Consider the following 12,624-nt stretch of genomic DNA (forward strand, 5'->3'; position numbering starts at 1 on the left):
GTGTATGTGTAAGTATATAAAATGTACACATACCTTCCCATACATTTTTCAGACCAGCAAGTACTGGGTAAACATAATAGAAAACTCACTGTGTTGTTTTAAGTATAGTGCTCTGATAAATGTATATGTCTGAATTCTAGTTACAGGTGACACAGTCGAACTTTGTATAGATAGATGCAATCACTGAAGCTTTATTGCCTCTCATGAAACTTAGATATGCCTAATTACTGTTGAATGGAACTTTTGCTTTTATCAGTACAATTTAAGCCAGGGTGTCACTAAAGCATAGTGATGATGATCAATGGTCACTCAGAATTCTGTTGTAAGAGACCTCTTTTTATTTGGTTTGTTTTTAATGGCATTTGATAAAATGTTTCAAATGCATTTTTGTAGTAACTTTTTTTTGCTCATACTACCTATTTAGTACATTTGTAGATTTCTTTTTAGGTAATTCCTATACAATGTATACTTGTTTGCCTCTAGGCCCCATAGTACTCTATAGAAGATAGGTGTTCAGAGCTGCCTTGCTAGGCATGTGGGCTCCTGGATGGCTGATAGGAAATATAACAAAGCTGGGATCTGACTGGCATATCAGTGGTATTCACCATCTTTGGTAGCTCAATTGTCCATCATTAAAGGTGTGTTTTGGGTAGCTAGGCTGCCATTTAATGTACTGGAAGAAAACGTGTCTTGTGGAGCCTTATTACCTGCAAAGAAATCATGGTAAAGTGTTTGCCTTCTAATAATAGCACTTTCTCTATTTAAAATTGCTAGCTTACCAATATACTTTATAAATCACTTTTTAAAATGTTGACTGCAAAGTATTTATAATTTGATAGGTACTCTAAAGATGGGTATTTCCACGGTTATTCTTACTCTGAGTTTATGTTCTAACTGAAATGAAGTTAGACAATCCATTTAACATGTACAGATAGAGAATAAACATGTGCTTTTGAGGAGATAAGAATGTGTATAAATTGAGAAATTATTTTACTCCTTGTAATAATCTTTGCAACTTGTCAGGAATTAGAATAGCTCTGAGAATAACTTTGTCTGACTCCATGTTGCTTTCCTTCATAATGCCAAAAAAGATGGTACTGACAGCAAGGCAGTTTGTATGATGGTTAACGGAGAAGCCACTGGGACCAGGTTTCCTGAGCTTTTATTCAGCAATACCATTTACTAAATGACCTTGGCAAGTCACTTGACCTCTCGTTGCCTCAGTTTCCAAATCTGTAAGACTCTGCCTCATAGAATTGTAGGTTGCAGTGTGTTAATACATGTAAAGTATCTGGCATGTAGTGAGCACTCAATGCTAGCTGTGATGATTATTTGTATTATTGTTATTATTGGCTGTGTGCCTCAAAGGCCAGCGTGTAGCCAACAGTTATTTCCTCATGTGTAATTCCCTACTTCTCTCATAAACAACTGCTCTTTGAGTTTTGATTGCAGCTCTCAAGAACTGATTACTGTTAATACTTCTTACCAACTTATTAAAGGTTTCCTCATCAAGTAAGTCTTTCCAAGATCACAAAATACTTCCTATGTTCTCATTTAAAATTAAGAGGAAATTTGTTGGATTATCATGACAGTGCCTCATTATTGGACTTCTTCCTCTATAATATTCACCATCATCCATACAAACCAGTTCTTATTCTTTACATTCTGTTTCCTCTATATAATATATGTCCACTGTTAATAAATCATGTTGAAAACCAGGTAATTTTTTGATGGCTTACTAAAATAAATAGTTATAGATGCCTCTATTGTATTTTATATGTAAATGTGCTTTTCAGAGGCCTCATTTACCCTAAGAACTTCATAGAAATTAATTAGTTTTTAAACAAAAGGATACTTGATAAAGTAGCAATGTTTATGAACATTACTGTTTCATAAACAGTAACGTTCGATGAAAAGTCTTTGTAGAAAGTTACATTTAATTTTAGTTAAGTGGGTTTCTCATGCTTTTGATATTACCATAATTGTCTGTGACAAAGTATTTTGTGATTTTTTAACCTTATACAACTTATAACTGATTCTGAACTTGATCCCCTTGCTTTTCTTGGAATCCAGGAAGATATTTAAAAATTATTTTTCCCCTGTGTGTGTGTATGTGTGTATAAGTAAACACGGACCAGTTTGGCTGAAATGACAAACTCCATAGGTTAGATGTTAGCAGCTTACTTATACCTGCTTATGAGGAAATTGGAAACACTGATGCTACTACTCACTTGACAAAAAGATACCCCTAGGCAAATGAGAGTGCTTATTGTGTGGTCCACACTTATAAATTGCTTGTCCATTTTGGGGCCTTAACATTATTCAGCCTATTTATTTTTAGTGGACCAGCAATGTTTCATGTGCACATAGTCTCTTTTAGTATCAACAGGAAATTGATGGTGAAGGTTAGGCTTATTATCAGTATTCCCCTAACAATAATAGGCAGAATAACCACTTGGGAAATGTCCAACAAGAAGATGACTTCTAACTCTCTTCAGATTCTATCATACAATATCTCAAATAGTACCATGTGTACCAGCACAGGTAATACATACTGTTCCATAGTTTGATATGGGACTGGTAAAGAATATTAGCAAGAAGGGAAAATATCCTATAGCTGGTGTCCTGAGTCATATTCACAGTTTTCAGGCACATGAAATCTTACTCGCTTGCTCTAATATGCCATTTCTTGTATTCTAAATTTCTCAATGGAAAAAAAATACCTTAATTTTCTTGTTCTATACCAGAAGAAACTTACCTAATCTCATTAACAAACTTATGTCCACTAAAATGATTGAATTTAGAAAGACAGTAGGAATGTATGCCATACTTAGAGAATGTCACTTACCTCTACCTTGAATTTATATTTTTCATTATAATATGATTATGAAATAATTTAAGAGTATTTCAGAAAGTACCAGAAATAATATAAAGACCACCATGTAGCCAGTTACAATTTTGTCAAATCTTAACATTTTGACATATTCGCTCTCAATATATTTTTAAAAGAAACTGAGCAATTAAAATCCTTGGTGAAACTTTCACTTCCTTTCCAGAGATAACTACTATCCTGAATTTGGTGTTCATAGTTCCCTTAAATGTTTGTGCACTTTTACTACATATATATGTATCCAGATATGATATGTAGTGTTTTGCATGTAAAGTTTTAAAACTTTTTTATAAATGATAGTACTCTGCACATATTCTTCCTCAGCTTATCATTCAGTTTTTATGGTTTTGCCATATATCCATGGTGATAGATGGGGCTGTAGTTATTCATTTAAATCGCTTACAGTGTTCCATTATACAATGTGAGAAGTTAAATCAACTATACAGTTTGGGGAAAAGTTACCACAAAACTGCCTACACTTCTGACACCAACTGCAAGTTTGGGGGATTCCCCAAAACACCCTCAGATTCAATAGTTCATTAGAAGGACTCCCAGGACTTACTAAAAGCTGTTACACTTACAATTATACTTTATTACAGGGAATGATTATCGATTAAAATCAGCAAAGGGAAGAAATACATAGGATGGAGTACAGGGAGGTTCCAGATGTGGAGCTTCCAGTTATCCTCTCTCTGTGGAGTCAAGACAGTGTTACTTTTCTGGCATTGATATATGCACAGAGGATGGCCAACCAGGGAAGCTCATCTGAGCTTCAGTGTCCAGAGTTTTTGTTAGAGCTCCATAACTCAAGCATGACTGATCACTCATGGGGCTGATCTCAGTCTCTAGCCTCACTGAGAGTTGACTAATATCATATGACCCAAAGCCTCCACCCCAGATCACGCTGTTGGTTTTTTCTGGCATGGCTAGTCCACATCCTAAGACTTACCTAGTATAGTCAGCTCTCACCCTATATCATATTATTAGACTGTCTGGTGACCCAAGGTGCTCATTTCATGCTTGGCATTCAGAGGCTTAGAGATCACCCAGAAGTTGAGGACAAAGGCCAGACCTTTTTGTGGGCCAGATTAAATTATGAATATACCACATTTTATTTTGTTTATTCTCCTCTTTATGGATATTTGGTTGCATGTGATATATATGTAAAATAGTACCTATTTTGTTTAACAAATGTTTATGTGATTCTTGTCACGTGTCAGGTACTGTGTAGCTTCTTTACAAATATGAACTCATTTAATCCCCAGAAGTCTCTATGAAATAAACACTATTCTCATTCTACAAATGAAAAGAATAGGAAACAGGCTAAATATCTTATTCAAAGTCATACAGCCAGTAGATAGAATGGCTGGGATATAAACTCGGACAGAATCTTTCCTTGTAACCACTATGCTATGTCGTCTAAAAACAATGCAGCGACAAATATTTTATGCTATTTTCCTGTATACAGGTATAAGAAGTTTTGTAAGATTTATCCTTGACAGTAGATTGCTGCACCATAGGTGTATGCATCTTCAATTTTACTAGATACTCCAAATTTGTTATCCAAACTGATATTTTTAAACAATTTGTGACATATTTTTTTGTATTTTTTCTAGTTTGTGACTTTTTACTTTCTTTTGTTGTCCAGATGTTTATAATTTTAAAGTTCTCCATTTTTTCAGTATTTTTCTTTGTGATTTTGCTTTTCTCATCTTAAGAAATATGTCTTTCCCCTTAGCCCAAAAATATATCCTCCTATATTTTCTTCTAGTTTTGTTTTTTATGTTTATGCCTTTCGTCTACCTTGAATTGATTCTGAATGTGGTGTAAAGCAGGTATATAATTATTTTCTCCATATTGTCTCAAAACCATTTTTTTTCCCAGCGTTTCATTCTTTTCCCATTGGTCATAATCATGTCCATGTATGTATGGGTCTTTGTATTTGTTTGCTATTGCTGCCCTAACACATTACCACAAATTTAGTAGCTTAAAACAAATTTGTTATCTTACAGTACTAGAGGTCAGAAGTCTAAAACGGGCAGGCAGGGCTGCGTTCCCTTTTGGAGCTCTAGGGGAGAATCTGGTTCTTGCCTTTTTCAGCTTCTAAAGGCTCCTTGCATGCCTTGATTTCTGACCCCCTTCCAGCAATGGCATCATTCCAGTCTCTGCTTCCATCTTAGATCTCCTGACTTTGAGCCTCCTGCTTCCTCTTTTTTTAAATATCTTTCTGATGACGTTGCACCCACTGGGATAATCCAGGTTAATCTCCTTATCGCAAGATCTTTAATTTGATACATCTGCAGAGTCCCTCTTTCTGTGTAAAGGAACATATCCACAGATTCTAGAGATTAGAATGTGGACATCATTGGTGGGGGTGTTATTCAGCCTACCACGACCTTCTTTCTGGGCTTTCCATTATTATTATGTTTTTAATTCATCTCTTTTAAGCATATTCATGTATGAATATTCTGTCTGATAGTTCTACTATCTGAACAAAGTTTTGGGGAGTCTAATCCTGCTATTTGTTGTGTCGGTTAATTCTCAGGATAAGATACATTTCTTTAACTGTTACTCATCATAAGGGGACTCAATCTGTGGCAATCTCGTGTACTCTGGGTTGAGGCCATATCACTTCAGAAAGTTTTAACAATTGCTTCCACCGAGTCTCCAGTGGTACTACTGACCCAAAGCTACTTTTCATGGCATTTTATTGGTTTAGGTTTCTTGGACCATGTAGTAGTGTAATTTCAAACCCCCAACCTGTGTGAGGGCAGACTACTGGTTATAAATACAGAAGTATAATCTTTTTCCACCTAGCTTTAGATAAAACAAATTATTTTGTTTTCTCTCTCTTATAGCAAGTAATTTTTTTCCTTAGATTACCCTTTCACTGAAATGTAGATCTTTAAGGATCCAGACGTTATGAGAGAATATTTTATTTTCAGCTACCTGCCTTGTTTAGAACCTAAGGCCTCTCTTCCCTATGTGAATATTAAAATCCAAGCTCTGAGGTTCATGAGATAGGCAAACTCCTTAGAGCTTCTGCAGCATTAAGTCATGTGCTTACTGCTCTAGTTTCAGTTTCCAGTTTAGTTTTTGCTTACTTTTTGGTAAGCAGAATCTCCAGGGGTCCCCCTGAGTCTTCTCTCCTTGTTTCCTACTTAACACTTCTGCTGTGTGTGTGTGTAGGGGGCGGGGGAGGGGGGGTCTCATACATCACCTTTGAAGGCTATTTGTAGCCTGTGTATCTTACATAGTCAGTAGCTGGTTTAGGGGGCATAGCTGAGCTTTGCTTAGGGATACTTTTGGCTTGGTCACAATTCTAGGCTTCCACTTTGTATAATTAGCAGTAGTACTTCTGTTGTGTCAAAATGTTACTTATCTTACCTCTGATAGATACTTAATAACATGATAAAGAAAACAATAAATTATCAAACTCTTTTTTTCTGTAAGACCAATTGTTAAATGTAAGATATTTAAAAGAAAAAATGTTACCTTAATTTTCAACTCAAAAATCTTAATTCTCATTCTCCTATTCTCTTCCTAGGATGTGCGCTGTGTTTGGTGGAATCTATTGTCTTCGCCATTCAGTACAGTGCCTTGTTGTGGACAAAGAATCTGGAAAGTAAGGATGATATAAGTTACCTTCCTATATTTACACTCCAAGCACGAGTGAAAAATGCTAAAGTCGATTTTTAAAAAATGATTCTTCAAAGATCCTCCTTGGTATTAATAACATATCAACCTTGATTAAAAGTAATTTGTGTTTAGATCCTCCAGAACAAGAAAAGTGAGTTCAGAATATAGAAACTAAATTAATTTCCCTGCAATATGACTATAGCTCCTGATCATCCAAGCTTGGAAGACAAATCATTTCAGCTGCCAGGGGTGGGTGATGAGTGATGTTAGTTTTCCTTGTGGCCTTACCTCCTCTAATTGATTTTCATCAGATGACAACAAAGCCCTGTGTTATTGCATTTTTAAAAATGGAGCTCACCTAAAGACTCATCAGATTAATCTCTGCTGATAATGCATGTCACTCCAAGAGAAAAGACTTTAATGAGTTTTTAGGTAGATTGTTGTCATAAACTAAGCTGCCCTGTTATCTGAGGATAAATTCTTTTACAACCATATCAGGCCTGCAAGTTGGTTTAGGATTGAAATAAGAATGTACCTGCTTTTAAAAAAAAGCTGAGCAATATATCTGTGCATATTTGTATTTCAATTATATTTTTCTGGGATTTTTTTACTTAGTTACTGAGATATGTTCTTGTCTGAATTGCGCTAAATAGTATACTTTGATTTCTAAGTTTTACATTAAAACTTAAATGGGTCAGTTGGATCAAATTTTAGGAGCTGTTTAAATTGCTACGTGTTTTTCTTTTTTGTTATATGTTCTTAAGCATCTGCTGACATATCTCTTGTATGACTATCTTTAGGGATATATAAGGAAATTGTTCATTCATAAAATACCTTAATATTTTGAACTGGGAGGTTAAAAATATAAAATTTAAGCTGCGTCTTTCATTTTACAATAATTTTTTATAGTCTAAATGGCCTAAAATGTATGTTATCTTATAGACTACTTATAATGCAATAACTAGTATTTTAAGATATGGTGAAGAAAAAATTCAACTCCAGAACATATAATATTTAGACAGTGAAATTTACTTTAGGGAAACAGTTCTCCAGTATAAGATAAAATAGGCACATGGTTTAAAGGCTTGTAAAATACTTTTAGCACTTCAACATAAAGGCACTACATAAATGAAACATGAAAAATCTATCCCTGAAAGCCCAGCATATTCGTATATTGGCTCATGAAGAGCTCTGTGGAGGTTCATGCAGGAATAGTGGTCTTTATGATTTTTAGAGTCGTTTTTCCTAATGTTTTCATTTTGAAGCATGAGTTTGTTCCCATGACGGAAAGCCAGATAATGAATTGCTTGTTTGGTGCTTATTTACTTAGATCCTTTTACCATTTTTGGGCCCCATTCCAGTCCCACATGTTACTCTTAGTGACATGAAGGATTTGCATGGCTCATGTTTGTCTAAAAAGAAGGGTTACGTTAGTATAGTAATAGCATTGTTGAACAAAGGCTACATTTACCTTAACTTTGACTTTGTTTTTATTGCATACTGTGAACAGCGGAATTCTTTAAGATGTGTTGAAGATTTCAGTTGCAACAGATACCCAAGGGCTAAAGTCTAAAGACCAAAGTTTAGTCGTTTTAATGTGCTTAAGAATCACCAGAGAAACTTGTAAAAAAAAAAAAAAAAAAGTACAGATTTATGAGCCTCACCCTCAGAGTGAAATTGGATAATGTACTTACGAGTAGAGCCAGGGAATTTGCAGTTTCGGGAACACCTCAAATGAATCTAATGTGGGTCCTCCTTAGACGGCACTGAGAAACACTGATCTGTAATGTAAAGTTCAAGATTGAGCCAGTGGTACTATATTTCATGATGGACTGGGGGCTCTGGGTCTTCATTCATTCTAAGCCCTTATCAAGATGAACCTTCCAGATCTCCTGGAATTAAATAAGAATTTTAAATAGCAGACAGATTGCTACTGATTTAACTTTTATTCTGTATTTTCATAGAAAGATTTCAAACATAACAATTATTGTCGAACAACTAACTCCTAAGGCATGCATGGTCAGGTAGTCCTAGAATGAGAGAAGACCTGAAACTTCATTATTGCCGTGAATGACAGTGGGCAAGTCACTTTTCTCCAGGCCAGTTCCTTTATCTATAAGATGAGTTAGATGGACTCTGCAGTAATCTCCAAGTCTCCTCCTAGATAGGGCATGCTTTGGTTGAGTTACTGAAAGTACCTATAAAGTACTTAGTGTTTTTTCAACATTTAGAAATTAATTAACTTAAAAGGTTTTTATGCCCAAATGGAGGCCATTATCGCATATTGGGTAATCTTCAATCCCAGGGAGAAATTAAAAAAAAAAAAAATTTAACAACTTATATGTGTCTACTTTTATGGATGTAAATGAAATAACAAAATGTCTACTTATGCTATTTATTATGTTATTTTACTAGAACCCCAGTTTTCTAATAAATATCTTTTCCTTGTTTATCTTTTTTGTTTAAGATAAAAGCCATTTTGAATTCTATGTATGATTCTCTCACTGGAAAATTTATTTCAAGCAGTAACTATTTCTTTAATAATAGGACAGTTTTTAAAATTTGACCTGCATTCATAATATTCATGATATGTACAAAATTCTCACTATATTAAATTGCTTAAATGATCTTCATAAGTTTTATTTAAGAGACAACCAATACTTGAAAATTATAAATTCATACCTTCACTAATTACCAAATTTATAATAATGTTTTACCTCTTTTTAAAAAATTTCATTATATCAAGTCAAATAGTCTCCATAAAAATCTAAAGCTAGCATTGACTGAAGTTGACTCAGGCTAATGTATCTTTTCCAAACACTACTTTGTTGTTCAAAATAAAATAATTAAGAGAGCTACCAGTAATAGGAATTTTTTTTTTTTATTTGGTCCAGACTTAATATATAAGTGAGGGATAATTTTTTGAGGAAAAACCTTGAACATATGTTTGGGCATATGCAACATATATTTCTTTCTAAGGAATCCAGGTTGACTCAAACAATTGTTTATTCTAAGTGTAATTAGAATATTAATCGAGGAATCTGCAAAGATTTGCATTTGTCTATTTATGGTCTTAGATTGCCTTTCTTCTGCTATTTTTTATGTGCAACACTTGACATCTCTACCCTTTGGTGTAGTTAAGAGCTACTCATGACTCACTGCAGGCAGGCAGGCAGGCAGGCAGGCAGGCAGGAAGGAAGGAAGGAAGGAAGGAAGGAAGTTAGCTAGCTAGCTAGCTAGTTTAAAACTGATGATACCCTTTTTCTGCATTTCTTTACAACTCTCATTGAAGAAAGCTGATAGAAGCATAAATGAACATAGCATTTATGTATCATCATATTTAATGTGATCACACATCAAAGTATTATACAAACTTTAAGAGAAGAAATATGGAATATGTAAACAAGTGCATACTTATTTTCAGCTAGATCTTATTTTTTATTTTTGTTTAATTTGCTTTTCCTGAGATCTCCATTGACTGTGTTCTCTTTGCTGTATTATCCATTGGCTCTACTTTCTTAATTTTTAGAGGACATAGGTATTAGTAGTTTTTTTTCTATAGTCCCTCACTAAATTCTAATACTGAACCTCTCTGTTGACTCTTTCTGGAAATACTGAATGTTTTTGTTGAGCAGCTTTCTGTTCTTTGCAGCTGTGCTGATCATGTAAAACTCCTGTAAATTACATTTGGCCACTTAGCAATACAGTATTTGATATTAGTGTAGGGTATGGATAACCTTGGACCAGATATCTCTGTAACCAATAGTGTGAATCTGATTACTTCAGCTAGTGTTCCTTGTATACTTCAGCTGTCTCACTAGATTTCCTGCTATGAGTCTTTCTTGGAAATACTTTTTTTCTGAGGTCAGAAATAACTATACCTTTCCCAGATACTTGGAAGTTAGTAATGAAGAGTATGGTAGAATAAGCATGAGGTGACCAATTCTTAATGCCATTTGTCATTGTAGGAAAACTGCTGAATTTCTGATTCTAGCATGCCCCGTTTGCAAAATGATAGTGATAATATTCTAAATATTTAATCTCTATCAATCCCCATGCTAGTTGCTATGGGGTTAAAGTGATGAATAAAACATGCTCCCTGCCCTTGTGTACAAAGAGATGGCAGTAAAGAGTATAGGCTCTGAAGTCAGATAGACCTGGATGTGTGTCATGGTTTCCCAACTTACTGAGTGAACTTTAACAAGTTGTTTAACCTCTCTATGCTCTAGATTCTTTATCTGTAAAGTAGGACATGACAGGACCAACCTCATTGGGTTATTTTGAGCGTTAAGTAAACAGATAAAGTATGTAGAACCCTTTATTAAACATAACAAGAACTCAGTACATGTTAGCTAGTAGCAGTTATTAATGTAATTGGATTCTTTGGGATCCCATGGAGGAGCTATATGGTAAAGATCTTTCTATGCTATGCTAAAGAGTTCGGACTACAATCAGTGGTAGTTTTACATGGACAAATAACAAGATTAGATTTGCTACTTTTAAGTTAGTAATTCTGGCAATGATTTGGAAGAAACCTGGTGATTGAAAGAAATTCTTTACCTCCTAAATCAGAGTTTCTGTATCTTTATTTCTGTCTGTACATTGTTCACATGCATGGAATACTTCCATCATCCATTCATCCATCCATTCAGCCATTCATGCAACAAGTATTAGTTGTTTTATGTGTGCCAGGCATTGGGGATGCAGCAAATGACAAGACATTCATGGTCTTTGTTCTCATGGAGTACAGAGACTGCTGTGGGGCAGTAAGAACAAATAAATTAATGAGGTAATTATTACAGTGAGATTTGTTCATTATATAGATTTGGCTCTGTCCTTCTCTGTAAAAAGCTTTAGTGGCTTTATGTCACTTCAGAATAAAGACCCTTTACATGACACATGAACCTCTGGGTTCTGGTCTCTGCCTGCCTCTCTCTTCTCTCCTCTACCCCAAGCCCTGCTCTCCCCACACCCCACTTTCTTTTTTTTTAATTAAAAAAATTTTTCCCCATTGTGTTCTTTTTTTTGCTTCTTGCTTTATTGAAATATGATAGACAATTAGTTGCTCGTATTTACATTGTACAATTCAATGAGGTTTTTTTTTTCGATTATAATTTGCGTACAATAATATATTCGTTTCAGTTGTACAGTATAGTGATTAGAGATCTGTATAACTGAAAAAGTGAACACCCCACTAAATCTACTACCCCTCTTCCCCCTTACATACTTATTACAACATTATTAACTATTTTCCTTATGCTACCCTTTATATCTCTATGTCTATTTTGTAACTATCCATTTGTACTTCTTAATCGCTTTGCCCTTTTTCACTGTCCCCTTAACCCCTTCCCATCTAGTAGCCCTCAAAATATTCTCAGTATCTATGAGTTTCTTTCTGTTTTTGTTGATGTTCTTGTTTATTTTGTTCTTCAGCGTCCACATAGATGTGAAATAATGTGATATTTGTCTCCCTCTACGACTTATTTCATTCAACACAATACCTTCTAGGTCCATCAAGGCAATATCTTTTTCCATCTCCTTCCTTTAAATATGTGTGTGTCTTTTAATCGGAAGTGAGTCTCTTATAGGCAGCATATGTAGGTATCTTGTTTCCTTATCCATTCAGCCACTCTGTCATTTGGTTGGAGCACTTAATTCTTTTCCATGTGAGGTACTCGTTGATAGGAATGTAGTTACAACCCTTTATTCATGTTTTTGGATACATGTTTTTTTCTTAAAGACGTCCCTTCAACATTTCCTGTAATACTGGCTTTGTGTTGATAAATTCCTTTAGCTTATTTTTGTCTGGGAAGCTCTTTATTTCTCCTTCCACTCTAAATGATAACTTTGCTGGATAATGTATTCTTGATTGTAGATCCTGGGTTTTCATCACATTGAATATTTTGTGCCATGCCGTTCTGTTCTGTGTAGTTTCTTATGAGAAATCAGCTGCCAGTCTTATGGGCGTTCCTTTGTAGGTAACTAACTGCTTTTCTCTTGCTGCTTTTAAGATTCTCTCTTTGTATATAACCTTTGGAATTTTAATAATGATGTGTCTTGGTGTGGGCCTATTTGGGTTCCAGTTTCTTCGGACT

General features: G+C 34.8%; 1 protein-coding gene across 1 annotated transcript in view; it reads left to right on the plus strand.

The window, feature by feature from the left end:
* Positions 1-12,624, plus strand: part of LOC102894600 (rab proteins geranylgeranyltransferase component A 1) — a 140,789-nt gene that overhangs the window by 75,451 nt on the left and 52,714 nt on the right. Inside the window, 1 exon segment of the mRNA XM_025048785.1 lies at positions 6,438-6,515. Coding sequence (XP_024904553.1) covers positions 6,438-6,515 — 78 coding nt within the window.

The sequence above is a fragment of the Pteropus alecto genome, unplaced genomic scaffold (assembly GCF_000325575.1).
Source record: "Pteropus alecto unplaced genomic scaffold, ASM32557v1 scaffold1010, whole genome shotgun sequence".
In the NCBI taxonomy this organism is placed as follows: domain Eukaryota; kingdom Metazoa; phylum Chordata; class Mammalia; order Chiroptera; family Pteropodidae; genus Pteropus; species Pteropus alecto.